At 40.8% G+C, this 19,963-nt stretch overlaps 1 protein-coding gene across 2 annotated transcripts in view; it reads right to left on the bottom strand.

Moving 5' to 3' along the window:
* PHF21B (PHD finger protein 21B) overlaps positions 1-19,963 on the bottom strand; it is a 142,061-nt gene that overhangs the window by 18,248 nt on the left and 103,850 nt on the right. For both annotated transcript variants that reach the window (XM_030238637.2, XM_050970108.1), the window contains 3 exons: positions 17,780-17,872; positions 6,148-6,498; positions 4,271-4,393 (listed from right to left, as the gene is read on the bottom strand). In XM_030238637.2, coding sequence (XP_030094497.1) covers positions 4,271-4,393; positions 6,148-6,498; positions 17,780-17,872 — 567 coding nt within the window. The remainder of the gene's footprint in view (positions 1-4,270; positions 4,394-6,147; positions 6,499-17,779; positions 17,873-19,963) is intronic.

Genomic DNA, 19,963 nt, shown 5'->3' with positions numbered 1-19,963 from the left:
AAAAAAATTCCCAGAAATTTCTCTTCCCAAGTTTTAAAAGTAACATCATGTGCATGGATTGTGAAGATATATACTGATCCAACATTTTTCCTCCATGGGGAGTGAACAGACATCTCCCACTGACACTGGTGAACTCATTTTGCAGTGCAGAATCTGATCTAAAATATTACTCACAACTCTTCTAAACTCTTCCTTGCAGAAAGGTTTTGCTGAAGTTTTTGATGAAAACTGAAACTACACTGTGTTGTTCCAAGCCCAAACTGAACTGAACTCCTTGGTTTTCTGTCACATTTGTGGTCATTGTGGGCTTTGGGTGCCCCCTCTTTCTGCTGTGCTGAACAATCCTGTTGGATTTTCATGAGATTCAGTTCCACAAGAGAGACAATCTGACTGTGAAACTCAAGCTCTTGGGCAATCCAAGCAAGCAAAGCCCACAGTCCAAGTCTGAGAAAGTGTACAAAGACCATAGGAAGATGCAATTATCATACCTCAAATAAAATGTTTAGATTTAGGTCCAACTAAAACACAGTGTTTAAGCAGTAGAAAGTAAAAAACATTGTTCCATTCAAAGAGTGTCAGGAGAACATGTTTCAACACTTCCAAGCCAAAATTACCCTAACCTTGTTTTGTGAAAAGCCTGATGATTTAACATTTCAGTTCAGTTCAGGATAAAATCAACTAGTAAGTCACCAGAACTACAATTTTCCTTTCCAGTTCTGACTTTCACTTAGTGAAATCGTGAAAGCAAAAACATCCTCATTTTGTAGATGAAAAGATCAAACTATTGTGTGGGTTCATCAAAAGCAGAGGGTTAGGAATGGACATCTCTACCACTCATGCATCTGTGAAAATACCTTTGTTAAACAGGAGAACTAACACCCATGTTAGTTCCTTTCCACAACCTCAAGAGATTCATACTCTCCAGGTAGATTAAATAATGGTAGTGTAGAATTTCCTCACTGGCAATTTAGATATATTCACTGTATTTCTGCCTTCCATATCTGTGGTAATTACACACACGTGTTCATTTGCAAGTCAGACCTTGATTTCAGTAATATTCACTCCTTACATGCCTGAAACACCAGCTAGGCACAGTGGGGGCCCCACACCTGAAGGAAAAGATGAATATTTGATCCACTGTGCAGATCTGAGAAGAAAATTATTCAGCTGAGTAGGATGACAAGCTTCACCTCAGCCCTGTCAAAAGTAACAGCAGCAGGATACTTCTCAGCACTGTGAGCAAAAGTAATAACAATTTTAGGAACAAATTTTTTTCCATTCCAGGAAGCTGGAATGGTTAATGTGTTTTCTCAATGGAGAGCAGAATTCTTGCATCACTCCAACATTAAACTGTAGGGAAAGCACACATTTTCTGATGCCTCAACTGAAATTTGTGTCCTGGAATGTCTGCTAAACAATTTCCTCTCTTCATGCTGAAATTGTTTGAATATGTATCCAACTAAATGCAACGTGCTTGCTTAAAATATGAAGAGCCATCACAAGTGGACTTGATAATTATCTCATGATTAAACACAGGAAGTGTTAGCTTTTATAGTTACTTGAAAGATGGTTCCTTTTAAAAAAATCCCAGTACAAGCTGTATTCTTTTGAACAAGCATATTATATGAACAGCCTATTTGTTTTTATGACTTTAGCTATTTCACGCCTCTGCAGCTGATTAAACTCAAAATCTGACTTCCACTGCAAAACTTTGGTTTCAAATATCACAGGGTCTATTGTTTGTCCTCTGTAGAGGAAGTTGCAAAGCCAAGACTTCATTTTCTCCAGATTTTCAATCCAGGCTTAATACTAGCACTTAGTTCACAATTGCCATGTGTCTCTCTTGGTTGGGCTCAGGAAAAATTAGAACACCAGTAACTAAATAACCAGCATTTATGGCAGTAATTTTTCTTTTTGATAAAAACATTTTAGAATGAAAATGTTGCCAGATAGTTTGCTAATATGACTTTTTCAATTATCAAAATGGTTTTGGCAGAATTCTGTTTCTCTCTGTGTTGAACTCAGGTCTCTACAAGAAAAAAAGAAAAGACTGCTCCCCACTCACCCCAAATAAACGAACAAAAAACACAAAAAACAGCATCCAGGGTATTTTCTCCCCAGAGGAGCAGCTCCCTTTGGGAATTAGCCCATTTCTTTACAGAAGTCATCCTGGGGGGAGAAGACCATCCACCATCACTGGATCCATCACCACTGTTCTCCATCCTCAGCTGCACCCTGCTGATGGGAACGAGTGGGTGGCCTCCTCCTCCTCCTGAGTCCATAATCAGCTTCAGAGCTCACCAGCAGGAGGTACACTCAGTAATTGCTTGTGGGAATCCTGGGTACTGCTGAGTCTGGCTATTTCGAGTTAGTTCATTTCAAATTGTCAGTGTGGTTTGTTAAATCCCAGTCTCTCCCACCTAAGTTCTGTACAGAGCCATACTGGAGTTCCTGCCTCAGTTTTCAGCTCTGAAGATAAATAAAAGTAAGAAGTGCCTTGAGTACCTATTTTCTTTTTAAAAATACCATGCTGTTTTTGCTTTAAATTTAATCATCTGCTTATAAGCTGTGAGTGCTTTCAGAAATACACAGTATGTCTTTTCATGAAGCAAAACAAAGATTTTCATAAAAGCATTTCATTTTGTAATTACATGTTCTATTTATGTCATTACATGTATTTATACTAATTATGATGTTCGTTCTAATTACACTAATTGCATAAATACATGATAATCAACTAAAGTTTACTTTCAAAGAACAAAAGAAATTAACTCTAGACCTACCTATTTATGGCTGTGCAACAAATCTATGAAAAGAACTGTCATAGTTTAGAGCACAGTGTCTGCACCCTACCCAGAAAATTAAGGTTTTTCAGACCTCCAGTAAACAGGGTAGGAACAGTGTCTGTGGTTAGTAAAATGTCTTTGAGATATTATAGTTTGCAATGTAATGAAAATGTTACATTTTTGAATCCCATCCCACAAGTGTGCCCAGTCCAATTGCCTCCTCCTGCATCTCTCTGGAAAGCTTTTATTCATTATTTTTCCATGGGAAAAAGTTACAGGCAAAGAAAAATTGATGGTTTTTCCTAGCATTCTGTTTCCAAGGAGGGCCTACTGGTCTTTCTGCCCATAAAGTGCTACAAAATAAAGAACTTTTTGGAAATACCTGCCTAAACAAAACAGGACTCTACAGTCCCATCATTCCATGGTAATGAAGATTCATATAAGGATCAGGTTTTGAACTTGGGAGGTTTCCCAAGCATAGTTTTGCAGAGCTTCTACATAGAGCTGTGATATTTTGGGCTGAAATATTTATCCTTAATACTTTTATAATCATATGAACCTCCTAAAACAGTGAAAAAACTGACCACATGCATGCCTCAAGTAACATAATTTATATTGTAATAATCCTCCTAAACATACAGCTCCAAGAATGCTTTTGTGCTACACATTTATTAGGCTTGTGAGGTTTAGGATTTCACAGAAGCTGAGCATTTTCCACAAAAGAAGTAGATTCAGTCTGTATAACTTCTTAAACTGCCCTAAAATCACACCTAATACAATGTGAATATATCCAGTCAAAACCCAAAATGTCTGTTAGAGAGACCCCATTACTACAAACAGCTGCAATTTATATTTCTAGTTTAAATCAAAATTATAATTCCCAAAAGAGATTCAGTCTCATTACCTGCTTTCTACTCTCTTATTCAATTTAAAGGATTTTAATGTATTTCAGACTAGAATCTGTGTACATATGGGAAGACATGTACACAGCAAATGCAGGAAACTATTAATACAATCTAAAAATTGTAAGATTCATTGCCAAGAAGATGTTAAAAGCTCAGCTTACAAAATAAGTGTTAATTCCACCTCATATGCAGCCTCTAAATCTGATGCTATATGATATCATATTTCTTTATGATAACACCAAAGAAAATATCTTAAGCTTGTATACACCTTTCACAAGAAATCCAGCTACAGCCATGGGGTGCCTAGATTATATGAGACCTTTAGGTATTATGAGACCTCCAAGTCTTACATTTTGTGACAGTGGAAGGTTTGAAAGGTGCAAACCAAACTTTTCAGGGAACTTGCTGGCAGGGAAAGTACCCTGACTGCAGAGATTGAGAGGAGACATGAACAGCTGGCAGAACCACAAGCACAAATAAAGTAATCTCATATGCACATAAAAGAATGTTTAGATTTGACCCCCATATCTTAACCACATTGTAGCTCATTTATTAAAAATTAAGGAAAAAAAAAATCACCTCTGGATTTTCCTCCTTTTTCTTTTTGGTAGCAGGCAGTCCCTGAGCTGACTCTTCAGGAGATTTCTTTGTCTCCAGTTTACTTTCTGTCTGGGTTTGGACTTGAGGTTGAATAATGATAACCTAAAAGACAATGTACAAACAAGAGAATTCACTATATGAAACTGGAATTTCCTGCCTGGAACCTTTGAGTCCTCTTTGAAGGGTTACTTGATACCCTACAAATAAGAAATGTAAGTCACAAGTCAAAAGCATAAAACAACAGAATACCTAGGTTAAGGTTCTAAATCCATACTTAAGTTTCTAAAAATTAATTCTTTTTGGTGCACTATAAGCTTGCTGCAGCCTAAGTCACTTAATCAGTGCCTCTGAAAATGAGGATAGTATCAATTTAGAGGACTTGTGAAGGTGGCTGAGAAGCCATGCTTTAGCACTTGTGTTAGTGATTTTAAGGTCTTTCCTTTGATTTATTTTGTGTACAAGTAGAAGAGATGGGATTACTAAGCTTTCAAACCCAGTTTGATCTCAGTCATACCAGTGTTTTTTCAGAGTAAGTACATAGGGATGGGAAAGAAGGTATTCCTCAGGCAACTGAGATTAGACTTCAGTCCTCAGCCTCCACATGTTATAAGCAGTGGATGTCCAGTTTTCCATAAACTAAATAAATGATATGGTTTTTAAATTAAATGTAGGTCTTGTTTAGGACCTACAGGAATTACAAGACAAATCTCATTCACACATCTATGGTAGTATATCTGGCTGCTTATATTTGAACTTCCACTTGAAGATTTAGATGCTGTAGGTCACATTATCTAGGAGCTATTCAATTGAGAGGAATGAATTTCTGCCCACAGAACTACACATATGACTTCATACCATACTTCTTTTATACCTATACCTTTGTACCAATAGGTATAAAGGTATAGGTACAAAAACTGTGGAAGCTTCAGAAGGACTTCCCAAGGACTATCACCTTCCAGATAAAGATCATTAGATTTGAACACAAGGCCTTTTCCATCTACTTCATTGCTAATTTTCAATATTGTTTAAGTGTTAGACACATTATCTCAACTCAGTCACTCTAGAAGATTCAAGAGCACAAAAAGGGATGGTTTTCTGAGCCAGCAGCCATTTTAAGTAAGAAAAAAATAATTTATGTCAAAGAAACGGGGCAGAAATGTCTGCTTTTATTTACCTCAAAAGCCATCCTACATCCTATATATATTTTTAGTGCTGTATGGGAACTTGTGCTGCTAACAGGACCAAAAGTAGCAGGATCCCAGTAGTAAATTACAGTGAATGTCTGCTTGGTACATTAGCAGCCTGTATGGAATCTGACTCTGGTATAAGAGTGGTGAAGTTCTTGCATTCCAATGAATGAAAAGCAGAACAAAGATGAAAGAAGTACTTCATAGCTTGATATTTTCTTTTTACGGTCAGTTCTGAAACCCTGAGCTCTCATTTCATTTGGTCTTCCCCTGAAAGGGCAGAAGGGAATCTCTGATTATTTTATGTACTCCCTGGGGTCAATCAACAAATCAAGTACCACTGTACCATTGAAGAGGGAGTCCATAAGAAATGTGAGCCTGTACAGAATCCGGGGATCTTATTAGAGAGGACTGGCTTAAGGAAAGAGAAGTTCATATTAACATAAGGTCCTGTTAACATCAGTCTACATAATGGTGTGTTTTTTCCCAGTAAAAAACAGGCTTGAACACAGATAAAAGTCTGCCAGCTTCTCTGTGTCCGTGCAAGAATTCTCCCGTTGCTTTCTGATTATTTTCTTTGAGAAGAGCGGCTGCCAGCACTGCACAGGCTGTGCACTCCAGGGCAGTACCTGCAGCCCAGCTCCTGCGTGTGCTGCCCGGGGAACTCACCTTGCTGTCGGCACTGATGAGGAGCGGCTGCACTTTGATGCTGTCGTTGACCACCGAGACAGCGGCGCTGGTGCTGATGGGAGCTGCATTGCTGGGGGACGTGGAGATGATGGCATAGGCCACACCAGCACCACTCAGAGGGGACGACAGGGCTGCAGGCTCGGTGACACTTTGGGACTGGCTGCCGTGTGTCTGTCCATGGCTGACGGTGTTGTTGGCGGTTGGGAGGGCAGGGCTGGGGTTTTTGATGCTCACTATGGTTGCCTTCTGGAAGGTGGGAGGCTGCTTGGAAGGTTGGTCTCTGCACGGGGAGATTGGGAGGCTGTCTGGAATCAGGGTCTTTGGCCTAACCTACAAACAGAGAGTCAGGTGTTATTAGTGAACAAACACTGCACACATATGTTCTCCCAGTAGAATCTCTAATTGCATTCACCACGGACCAGGAGCATCTAGAAAAACAGAATGGAGCAACTGCAAGTAGCCACCACTTACAGATATATTCCCAGCTCTTCTCAATTGGTCATTTCGAAGTTCTTAACTCACTGCAATGCCAGACAGTAAGTGAGAAGAAAGTAAAATCCTTATTTTGATTAGCACACATCCATACAAATGCTAGTCAGGTCACATCCAGTTCTCAGTAAGGATGTGTAAGCCAAAGCCTTTGCAAAGAATGGAAAACCCAGGTGCAGAAATTTCCTGTTCTGAAGGACACAACACTTTAGCTAAGAATCAAGGAGAAGGAGCTGAATCTTTTAGGGAGTTGTGAGAAAGCATTTACAGGGACAGTAAAGTATATGCTTTTATACTGGTGGATTGGTCAATGAACATCCTCATATGTTTAAGACATGCTATGTCAAATGGAGAGATAAGTCACACAATCATTTAACTCACAAAAAAATAAATAAAATGAAGAGAGGGATACAAGAAACCCACAACCACCAAACATCATATTTTGCTGCAGTAATTAAAGAGCTTACTTGCAGCTGTGGGTGGATGCAGGAGGAACTTCCATGAATGGAAGAGGACACTTTGCCCTGCTTTGCAACAGATGGGGCTGTACCCAGAGCCATGAATGATAGCACCAATCAACTGTTTTCAGCTAATGTGATGTGTTTCCAGTGGTGTAATTAACATTAGCCAGTCAACATGGCTCTGCCTTAACAACATGTTAAGTACAGTTCCAGGACTGAAAATAAATAATTTAAAATGCTTCACATGGAGTTAACTTCACTCCCAGCTTATTCATTAACACAGCTGATAAAACAGTCAGTTCCTTCTGTGCTTATTTAGTCCTGTCACTTCTTGCACCTTCCATACTGTGAAACAATATGACAAGTTCTAACAGACAAACAAGGGAAACAGCTGCCTGTGTCACTACTGGAGTCTACAGGAGCCCTTCAAATGATGCCAACTTCAATCTTCAGCCTAAGTAAGCAATTTTTTAGAAATGCAGGGATTTACTGGTATGCAGAAAACCATCTCTCAAGGCTGGCCATCATCCCCTATTGTGTCAAGAAGGAACCATACCCTTTTGTCCCCACAGCAAATATTAAGGGCAGAAACACATACATTGCCAGCTCTCTGTGTCTCAGTAATTTGTCCCTTAAATATCAATAAGACCCCTGTGGACACCCACAAGCCTACTGGGGAAAGGCATCACAACAACAAATGCCCTGCAGAGATGCATCTTAGGCTCGGGGTATTTCTCTCATCTCAGGGTGAGAAAAGAAGCCTCCCCCATGGTGCTCAGAAGCACTGTGTTAATTTGTCCCAGTTCTGTCCTCCCCATTGGCCCGTTGGCCTTTCCTACCCCTTTTACCCTAATATGTTCACGTTCTGGTAAGTTCTCCCTTCCCTGCTTTCCCATTGGTTTGTGTAACCCACCTATCCACCCTGGCATTCCCTATCCCTGTGTTCTCCCCCTGAGCCCTCAGTTCATTGGATCCCTGATGATCTTCTCCATCCCCTTTTCCCTGTTATTTATACCCTGGACCCTCCCTTGCCTTTGGCCCCGGACCTCTTCAGGATTGCCTGAAATAAAGCACGTTGGAACTGCATGCCTGGAGCCTCCTGTGTCTTCACGCTGAGGTGCTCTGTGTGCATGTGTGTGTCTGTCTGTCTGTCTGTCTGTGTGCTGGTGCTCTGGTGGCTCCTACCCATTGGCACAAGACACTCTCAGGGAAGGTTGTGTCCACCACCACCACAGACCACAACAGAGCCCTGCACCCATGAGCAGTGCAGAACTAGTGTCAGAGGCACAGTCCTGCTTGGGACAGTCCTGCTTGGGACAGCCACACTGCCAGCAGTCATGGTAGATGGAAAGGTAAAGAGGAGGTTTGCCCAAGGTCCTGCAGATTCCTGCAGAGCCAGGAAGCCACTGTGTTCAGCTTACAGCTTCGGGGTGACACTGGAATGCCACAGAGACCTGCTGTGAAAACTACACAGAACTCCAACAAACCACAGTCAAAATACCCTGACAGTAACTGAAGGGCTCTTGCCTCATTTTCTTTATGCAGTCACTTTGTGTAACGATTATCTGAATGGCTTAGTTAAGATACCAGACAAATACCTTGGTCAAGTAGTTTTAGGGAGGATTCTGTGCTTAGCTTCATTTCCGTGATTAGTTAATGGTCTTATTTTCAAAAGTACTGCACAAAACATTGGTTTAAACCCATCAGTTCAGGAGTTTCTCCAGCCAAAAATCCTGGTAGATCCTGGTAGACTGTCATGCAGTCTACCAGGATCTACTGTATCTGTCACTTTTAACTGAAGTTCTATATTTAATCAAAAGTCTAATCAAAACTAAATGCCTACATATATTCCAGCTCTATAATTATCTTTTCTGCTGCATGATGTAATACCTCAGTGAATCCTACACACACCCATAATATATATCTTGCAAGTTATGGATGAACACATATTACTTCACTGCACAGATAATGAAACAAACTTAATTTTCAAAAATACTAAATTCTTTATAAATTGCTGCATACTGAAATTATCTTATAGGATGTATCAAACTGGTACATCACAGAGCATATGCTGGGCACTTTCTGCCACCATGTGATACAGAAGAGGGATAGCTGTTTTCACGGACTAAGACTCTGAAAACTCCCTGCCAAGTTTACCTAACCTTGGGAGACCTTATTTATTTGCAATTATAGAACAATAAAAAGGGTTGACTACAGAAACAAAAGTTTCAGGTACTCCTGAGTTAAAGTTACAATAATTTAAAGTGAAAATAAGATTTATTTCAAGGACCTGCAAGTGTGAATCCAAAACAGAAAGTAAATGTAGAAGCCCCTTGTGCTCCAACACCTACAAATGTTCCCCTCAGAATATAAACACTGTTTAATAATAATAAATAAATAAATTAATTAATTAATTTAATAAACAGCTACATTAAATACCTTTGGCAGAGTGTCACCTAAAATCCCAAAGTGCTACAGTTATTTGTGGAGATAAACGGTATCAGCTAGGAAGAGAAAAAATAATAAGGAAAAATGTAGCATAAATTCCTTTCCCTCATGGCAAAACTGTAGCTTAAATTTGGGAGATGAAAGGAGGACAGTGACACTAGCAAAAGTTTGGAAGCTGGCAATCACTGAAGAAGGGTAGAATAAAACTAGGGCAGGACAGGGAGTGCACACACACAGTACCAATAAGTAATTTTCTACTGAAAGTAGCACAGGCTGGATGACACCAGTCCCTGTAACAGGAGTTACAGAAGTAAAAGGCACCAAAATTGAGCAAAAGAGAAGAAAAGAGAAAGAAAAAGAGAAAGCATGTATGTTTCCAAAAGAACACTTAAACTCTTGGCAAGTGCTGCAAGTAACAATTCTCCTGTAGGCTCAACCCTTCTTTCCCCAAGTATTTTTCATCTAACTTCTGACAGCTGTCAAAACAGAATGTGATACCAGCAGGGCTCAAAATGCAGAAGAGAGAGCTACTTCTTGAATATAATGATTTCCTAAACCCATGTTGTTTTTGAGTTTCCTCAATACCCACACCAACAGAAACATTTCATTTCCTGTGGCAATGTTCAGACTGGTGCTTCTCAGATAGCTGCAGGTGAGCACATTTTTCACGGAGATTTCTCATTCTGAGCACTCACTAGGTGGCGGCTGTTTGCTTTTCACACACGGAAATGAGAGAGCACCCAATCCTGTGAGATGTACAGAGCGCTCTTTTGTTCAACAACTTCTAATTTAATATATTTTAAAGAGTTTCAGATGAGGAAAGAATCAGCTCCTGTGACTAAGATGACTTCTTGTATATCCCATATTATTAAGCTCCATCCAGATGTCCCAATACGAAGCTCAAAGTATTCTATTTCACCAAAATGCCATTCAAGCTCTGAAAAGCACAGATTGCTGAATACTGCAGAGGTGAATGAATTGCTGAGTGGTGGAGGTGGGAGAGCCTGATGTGTGTCACCACTGACACAGGAAAACGTTATCACGGGAAATCTATTTCCTGGGGAATTTCTTCCCATTGAGCTGCTGATGGGAGCTAGGGACCAAGGGGGAAGTCAGGATTTTTGAGAGTTTTCCCTCGGGTGGGCTGGGAGAAGGGGCTGGGCACAGTTTCTGGCCCTCTCTCAGATGTTTTCAGAAGAGGACGATCAGAGCCGCTGCACTTGGGGAAGGGAATTTCACTGCTGCTGCCAGAGCTGCTGCTTCTGCCATGGGGTGAGGCTCTGCTGGGGAGAACAGCCACTGAACCAGGACCTTATTAACACCCACCTCATTAAAAGAGAGACCTACCCCCTTATTAACATGCACCTCACTAAAAGAGAGACTTATCCCTGTCTGCTCAGGTGCCCTGAGCTCAGCTCTCCCTGCCCTGCTGGGAGCCCCTAGCCCCCCTCCTGCCAGCCCATCTTGCTGTTTCCAGAGTCCTGCAGGGGTACTGGGAACTGGCAGCCCCAGGGTTTGTGGATCAAAGCCTCTCCTCCATCCCTGCCCATCTCAGCCCAGCCGCCATGGCGGTGTGCTCCCCCAGCCCGCACCACAGCGCCCCCTGCAGGTGTGGGGGAATCACCGCACCTGCCCTGCCCGCTGTGAGCCAGCAGCGCCCCTGCTGGCTGTGCCTGGAACTGCACCAAGGGGGAAAGCACCGCGGCCCAAAGGCTGGGACTGGCTTCGTGTTCAGTTTGTTGTCAATGCCAAAGTTGCTGATGTTTGTTTGTTTGTTTTATTATACATACTAGTCAAGAATTGTTATTCCTATTCCCATATCTTTGCCTGAGAGCCCCTTGATTTCATGATTCTGAATGCGGAGGGAGGGGGTTTCCATTCTCCATTCCAAGCAAGGCTTTTTCTGCCTTCCCTAGCAGACACCTGTCTTGTAAACCAAGACTATCTCAACAGGTGAGCCACTCACTGTTGTAGTAAAGAAAAATAAGGTAAGAAAGAAAACCTGTTGCAAAAGAAGTGATCAAGATCTAACCTATATAGGTATGGGGGAAAAGGAGAAGGGAGAAAAGTCACGCAGTTCCTTCAATCTCTGTGGGCAATCCTATGTAGTCCTAAAGGAGAGGATTTAATTAGAACAGTTACATCTGTGAAGATCTGCAGGTGATATGAGAATTGATAAGGGCATTTCTGGTAAATGTGTTCTCCCTCAGGCCTAGGAAAGAAGGGAAGTTAATGCAGTGTACTTCAATTACAAACCCAAAAGGGATCACTGTGATCCTCCAGTTCACAGGCTGGCCATATAATTTCTCCCAGAAACTGAAGACTGATTTTAAAAGAAAATACTAAAGACATTTTAATGATGAGCTCCAGTAAATTGCTAATTATTTTTTTTATGCTTATGACTGGCATTTTATAGCAAGGTTGAATTTGCCTGACTTCAGCTTCCAGTCCCTGGATCTTGTTATAGCTTTGTCAGCAACACTGAAGAGCCCTCCCCTTTCCCTGCATCAGATATCAGCTGGATCATGCTCAGCATCCATCAGCCCTTCATACTAGCAGGGCCCATCTGTATGAAAGTAAGTTTTTCAGCTCAACACAATATCACATTGCCTTTGAGATAAAGACCATTATTCACACTTTATTTTCACTTCATCCTTGTACTCAGAGATTGAAAACAAAAACTCAAAATGGATTTGGCACAATTCATATGTCACAGAGGCAAAGTGCTGGGAGCAGCAGCCAGAGCTTTCATTCTTGAAAACTTTAGAGGATTACACAGAAAACATTAGCAATGGCTGATAAAATGACTGCAATATGGGGTAATCATATCCTTCACCAGAATGAACAGATGCACACTGACTTCAATAAAGCTGTGTCTATTTATGCCAGCTGAGGACTGACTCCCTCCCTCTTCTTTTTTGATCAGTAAAAATAAGGCAAAAAAAAAAAATTGCCTTAAATTTACAGCAATGACTCTTCCTAAAATCCAGGTTGCCCCACTCACTCAAATACAAGTATTTGAAGCTTGGTTCATTTTTAGTTCCTTTCCCAATAAACTCTTATTAACTTCAGCCTGGTCTAGGACCACTGTCAAAATAAACATAGTTTATTTTCTTCCCAGAGGGAAGATTTCTTTCTTTTCTTCCTTCCCCTTGATGGGGCTACATAAAAAAGAAGTTTCTCTTCATTGTAGAAAGCCCAGGCAGGAATGACCCAGAATATGTGAATCCCATGTTCACATACAACTTAGGACTCTCTTTAGCATATCCCTGGAATATTAGCCTGTGAATGTACAGAAGGACATAGTGAAATGCAGGGCAGAACCCAAGGAGCAGCTCCAGCCCACATTTTCAGTCCTGCTACTCTGGATGGAGCAGACCAGGGAAGAAACCTTAATCTGATCAAAACCAATAGCAAAATTGAGCAGAACTTCAGCAAGGGTAGAACTGCAACAAGCCCCTGGAAACAAAACCTGGTCTCTCAGTTTACACTCAACACAACCCAGGAGTCACTCAGCAGTATTCTCACATGTGTTCAAATGGCACACACTCGATCAGGCATCTCCCAGGTGCTGTGTACCTGCCATGATTTGGTATTTCAGTTGTTAGTCATGGACAGCTAACCTAAGTGTAAAGGTGACATGCAGCTAATAGAACTCCTGGGCAGTTTTCTTAAGAAGACAAAACAATCTAATTTAGTTTTCTTCTCCTTCATCTTTGCTTGATACTACAGAAATGGATGTTTTGCTGAGAAGGATGTTTAAGGGGGAATCTGCCAGCTCTGCTGTTTGTGGATGCCGGCATAAGGCAGTCAGGTGGGAGCTCTTTTTTAAAAATGTAATCGATGTTTTGAACACTGGGTTGGTTTTACATGGCTTGGTTTTTTTGTGAGGAGGGAAGAAGCCAGCAACAGAAGTGATTTTTCTGTGGGAAGCTGCTAGAACATCCCTGTATGCCTGAGAGAACCAATAGCAAGCTGGCTCTGAAAACAGACATGCTGCTAAGCCAAGTGATGTAGTTAGTGATGCCTCTGTGATGACACATTTAAGAAAGAAAAAGCGTGTACAATTCCTCTTTTTTCTTTTGAGGTGTAGGGAGGCGGCCACCAGAGGGGCCATCCTGGCACTGGAAGAGGCAGAACACTTTGCCATAGACCAAGCTCTTTCTTCTGTAGAACACAGTGGCATCCCAAAACTTATTTACATCTCTCTAGGAGTTTTTTTCCTTTCAAGAAATGTTCCAGAAGCCCTACTACTAAGAAAGCCAGGAGCAGTACCCAGGTTTGGTACACAAGTGAAGAGAAGCAGCAACTACCAGTAGAAATGTGCTCATGAGAACTATGACATGAAATTTAAAAATGGGACTGTGTTTTTAACATTTGGGAACATGTGGAGACTTTGGCTGGTCTCACATGGTACCCAGTAAAGAATAAACACACACCAAGATTACAGAACTTGTGCCAAGGCAGCCCAGTGGCCACATTCAGACCCTACTGAATTACACACGTTAAAGTGTCAGGCTTTGAAAAGACAGGTGTCTGCTAAGGAAGGCAGGAGCCTCTCCTGAAATGGAAAATGTAAAACCCTCCCTCTTAATTGTTATAATTTTAAAATTAGGGGGGCTCTCAGGCAAAGAAATTGGAGTAGGAATAGCAGTTCTTTCTAAGTGAAGAAAATTTAAAAAATAAACAATACAGTAATACAAAACAACACTGACAGAGTCAGAATATGACCTGACACTGTTGGTCAGGGTGTTGGTAGAAGTCCAATTGAAATGGTGGCTGCAGCCCTCCTGCAGTGACAGCTGTGGTTCTGTTGGAGCAGGGATCCTGTAGAAGGGTGGAGTTTTCCTCTGAAGGTCCAGTGGTGGTGTAGATGAGCCTGGTCTTCCTTGGAATCCAGTGGGAAAGGCTGTTCCTCTGGGAATCCAGTGGAAAAGGCTGCTGTGATCTTCCAAATCTCAGATTATATCCAGTTAGGGAATGCTTGGCTCCTCCCTCTGGGCAGAGCTTCTCCCGATGGGATGACGTAATTTAGTCAGTCCTGCAGTGGGACTCAATGGCCCATGAAGAGAAGATATCTCCCAGGAAGGAGGATGGGTTGTGGAAGATATAAAGAAAACTGCCCAATTAACAGAAGATAATTGCCCTATCTGATAGGAATAGAATACACACACCCATTTCCACCCTAAGACAAAGTCCCTGCAGAAGATAAAAACTAAGCAGTATCTGACAGCAGAAGCTTGGAAGAGTTGACTGAAACATACATATTTCACCTAAGGCCTGTGAGTACGTATTTGTTTTCACCACTAAACAAACATTGGAGGGATCACCTGTGTGATCCCTCCAATACAGACGCTGCTCTGCTCTAAGCAGCAGTGTCATGAGCAAAGCCATCCCAAACTGTGCCAGCACTGGAAAGATAGGTCAGGGAGAGAGCATTGTAATCTGATTTAACTGCCATTCAAAATGTCACAGTTTCTCCATTAATTTGAATGAGGATTGGACTAGGCCCAAATTACTGACAATAAAACAGGGTATTTATTTTAATATTTTTACCTTTTCATATTTATTTTATTTTTTCACCATTTCATTAAAATCTTCCTGTTGAAGAACAGAAAATCACATTTCACATGTACTTCCAGGTGGCTACAGTGCAACTTAGATTTGTCTGTAAACCAGTTCAAAATAAACAGAACATTTGTTCTGCAGCTGGATATTGGAACTCAACCTGACAGAATGCCACCCCCTCCTTAGAGCAGATGGTGCCATAAGGAAGAGGAATAGCTCCAGAGTACCACAGTGCTTAAGTAGAGGACCTCTAGGATTTTCTTCTTAGAGTGCAGTGGAGAGTCTGCAGTTTCAAAGCACTATCAGCTGGAGACCCCAAAGACCAAAGTAAGAAGAGAAAGGCTATCTGGAATTAGCTTCTCAAACATCACAGCTCACTTATTTGATGAAAGCAAAAATACCTTCATATTAGGAAAAAAAAAACAAACAGCAAAAAAATCCCAAATGAAAAAAAAAACCACAAATGTCTGCCAAAGAAGCTTGTTTTGGCAAATAATGAATGCCTAAAATATTGTTTGTATTGTGCAAAGAATTTGTAAGTAATGTTTGTTTGCTTACCACTTAATTAGAAGTGATGGGATTTTGCTGGCATTTGTGAATGTGCAAATTTTGAAACTTCATTCCCCAGATGGAAAAGCTTCCAGGGGGTCATTTCATAAACCCATTTAAATGAACAAAACAAATGACAAGTATCTGTACTAATGTGGAAAATGAGGGAGCTGTATGCATTATTTTATGTAACTCTTGTTAAATGCCTCGTTTTCCTTGTGTGGTGTGTTTTTGTTTGCACAGGGGTAAATCAAAAGAGGCTGTCAAGATGAGGAGCACAAAAGTGTTAAATATATCAAACTGCTTTAGACATGATGAGGACTCAAAATGGACCAGTCCCCTCTTTCTGTCAAGCCAGCATGGTAATATTTATGCCTACCTGTAAATCTAAAGGGAATCTGAATCCCAAAGAAATAATGACACTGACCAAAAGGAGAAATGCCAGGGAGCAATTGGTGTGCTGCCAGGAATGCAGATACTGATTTGGATTTTTCCCAGTTATTTACATGCACCTGAGACAAAAGAGTAATCTTTCCACCTTAGAGGAAAGGCACTCCCAGATGATGATTCACATATCAGTAGGCTCCTAAAATGGCAGGAATCCCAAAAAGGCTCCATCCAGGCCTTCCACTCCTCCACATACCTGCAGAGAAGCAGCACAAGCAACCCAAAAGATTAGGTGAGTGTAATTGTACCTGCCACTGCACTTGCACCAGCTACACCTGGACTCACCTGCCTGAGTAAATGGACACAGCTGCTGGAGCACAGAAGGTGCTCTGGTTTTATTGACATAACTAGACTTGTCACAACTAGACTTGGCAGAGATGGAGATTGAGGAAGGTTCCATCCCTTCCAGAACAAGATTGAGCCATAGATAACATCTGAGTCTGGACACTGCCTTCATTCCCTGTGAAATACTCCGAATTCTTGGTAGAGGAGTGATGAATATGATTCTGCTGCCCCAGTAATTTGCTGTTACATGGGCAAACAAAGTAAAGGTTTTAGCAGGTGCCAAACCCAGCTGGACTCAACTTGTTGTTATGCTTAGGAGATGGGGATTAGGTCCTGTTACAGGTCTTTCAGCTGCTCTTGAACCTCATATATTTTCAGGAGCAATCTGCTCATCTTTGACACCCCAAAATGGCAGAAATCAAAATGTTATTAAGTTGTAAGAACAACTGAAAAGCAAAGTCTTGAACTTGATAAGAAAACTATAACCCCACTTTATGTTCACAACTCTGCCTTCCATAAAATGTAATTTAAAGAGAGAATTTAAGAACTTTGTATTGGAAATACTTCTTCCTCCACGTAAATTTAGCTCACAGATCTTCTACTAGATTCTGCCACTTAAAAAAGAAAAAAATAAAGGAACAATAGGAAGATTATATATTATCAACTTCAGCACTTTTCTAGTTTTCATATATGAAAAATAGAGCTCTAAGGGCCACAGTGGGAGAAATATATTTATACTTAATAATCGTTAATGTGAACAGCAAACCATAGAATTGCAGCAAAACACCTGTTGAAAATGACACCCAAATTTTTTGAGAAAGAGGATTGAAATGGGGAATAAAGTGCATAGCTATAGAAACAGTGATTGGTGCTCAGAAAAGGAGACAGTTTGAAACATTTTAAAAAACAGTGAGTGCAACTCTCCTTTCACTCTTACTCAGAGAATCTTTCCTTAGTCTGGCACCTGGGTTAGCTGGGCCAAAACTTTGTATTGGGATAGACAAGCCAAAAAAAGTCAGTGAAACAGAACATGGGGTTAAATCTTGAATAGGAAGTTTAACACTTCCATCAGTTCTTTGAATTACAGAATTGTAGATTTTCACTTTGATTTGTGATTCAACTTTAAAGCATAAATTTACATTCCACCATATTTATTTTGCTCTTCTACAATGAATCTACATTACATTTTATAGCTTTTCATAGTGCTATTAGTACACTCCCAGAAGAATTATTTTTTCAATGAACTGAAGAAAAACACAACTCTGCAAAATCAGTGTGCTGATGCACCCAGGCCTGGGCACTAGACAGAAGCAGAGAATATGCACAAAATCACACAACCCCCTCTTTGAAAGTGTATTTTGTACCTGAGGTAGCACTGCTGGTCCTTGTCCTGCCAACCTCTGCAAGGAGCTGACCTGAGGAACCTTAATGGGCACTGCAGTGATAGTTCCCAAAGTCTGTTGGAAGAAAAACATTTGAACACAGCTTAAAACAATTGTAAAGCTTTCCCAGACAGAATCTCTCTGAGCCAGCAGATCCCTTCCAGCTCTTTTTGTTTTCCCAGCTGCCCTGGCTGAAGGCTCTCTAGGCACCAGACTGTTTTCAAAAAAAGATCTGAAATGCACCACAGTTATGTGTATTGGTACAATTATGCATTTCATGGTAGCCAGGGTCACAAAGAGATATTTGCTGTGCCTCAGGAAATAGTAAATACTGAATTATTAAAATGGAAAGCTGCCTATAAATCTACTACAGCACACTGCCACACAACATTCAGCTGACACCCATTTGGGCCAACACAGCATTTATTACTATCCATGCTCATTTTTGTTACTCACCCTTGTCTTAGTTGTATACCAAATTTATTCAAAGCTTATTTAAGATAGGATGGAATAAGCAGATAGCTTATAAATTTATGATTGGGCCATATATGTAAAGAAGACAGCTAACTTTTCCCATTCAATGCCTTTCAACCCTGATTTCAATTCATAGAATCATGGAATGGCTTGGATTGGAAGGGACCTTAAAGATCACCCAATTTCACCCCCCAGCATGGGCAGGGGCACCTTCCACCAGACAAGGGTGCTCCAAGCCCCATCCAATATGGCCTTGGACATTTCCAGGGATGGGGAAGCCACAGTTTCTAACCAAAAGTTCATACTTTGGTTAACTGGCCAATATTCTTAAGGCAAGGTTTTGTAACTTTCATCTAGCATTTTGTTATCATGGTTGGGATGACACAGAAATATAAGCAAGCATATGACTGTCATTGTAACAGCAAGAGACACTTAGTCACCAAACAGAAAATCTTACCAGGCTGTTAGAAATAGCTAATATGGAGAAAAATATAGATTCAACTGAATTTCTCTAAATTTAACTCTGCTCTAAACCAAGAGTTTGGATCAAAGCCAGCAAGATAAAATATGCTATTATTACCCCAATCTGGTAATGAAATTTGTCAGTAGAAAAGAAACTATAACATAATCAGCTCAAGGAGAGTGAAACTGTGTCATATCTGAGGATATGTTCTCCTCAGACCTCACCCACAGAGTAGCAAAACAGTCTATTTCATTCTGTCTCCAGTGTTTGATAAGAAATAACAAGTGTATTCAGGCAGAATATTCTTAATAAACTTCTCCTACAGCGTTTATATTTTTACCACTGCTACTCCTGTCAGAGACATTTGGGGGTGTGATGTTGCATATTCAGCAAAGATTAACATTTCAAGAAGATTTGCCTGATTAAAACAACAAGGAGAGCTGAACAGTTATAAACAGGCAAGACAATTTTTCTTGAGTACTCGTGGATTACCAGTGCCCTGGATTATCCATGGAAAAATATACCCCATTAAAATTCTGTCTCAAGCCAAGAGAAGAGGGAAAGGAGGCAGAGAGAGCAGCATTTCCATCCATGGATGATAAAACAAGGAAGTTACACCTTCCTTTAGAAATTAAGGATCTGGCAGCAGGGTGAGGAACAGAAGGGGGTATTTCTGCCACAGTTTTCTTATAGGGTGATACATGGACTAAAAACAAGGGGAAGGATCTAACTGAACAATTTCATTGCCCTGTCTACCCTATCACAGCCTCACACATCAGCAGGAATAACATGATGAACTCCTACAGTCTGGGGAAAAGGAGAAATTGAGCTGCCACCTGCTGCCATGGGCATTTATTAGACTTATCACAACTTCCTGCTTAGTATTGGCACAAACTGTAATCAATTCAGCCCAGATTCAGATTTTTTAGGGTAAATACCAAAGTGAACTTTCCAACTCATGCTACAGAAAGCTTATCACACGTAGGATCTATATTTCCCTACTGTCCCAAGTGAGATTTCTTTCACCACACAGTGAAGTCCAAGGTCTACTTGGAAGTACCAGGGGCATCTGGACAACAAAATCCATGGTGGCTGGCATGGTGGTGTTCAGTCCAAGGCTGGACTTGATGATCTTGGATGTCTTTTCCAACCTTAGTGCTTCTGTGATGACATTAAAATACAAAGAATGTAATTGGAAACTGACTATAAAGAGTTAAATTACTGAGATG

This window comes from Serinus canaria, chromosome 1A (genome assembly GCF_022539315.1).
Source record: "Serinus canaria isolate serCan28SL12 chromosome 1A, serCan2020, whole genome shotgun sequence".
Taxonomy (NCBI): Eukaryota; Metazoa; Chordata; class Aves; order Passeriformes; family Fringillidae; genus Serinus; species Serinus canaria.
The sequence above is the reverse complement of the archived record's forward strand: the minus strand, read 5'-3'. Positions and strand labels throughout refer to the sequence as shown.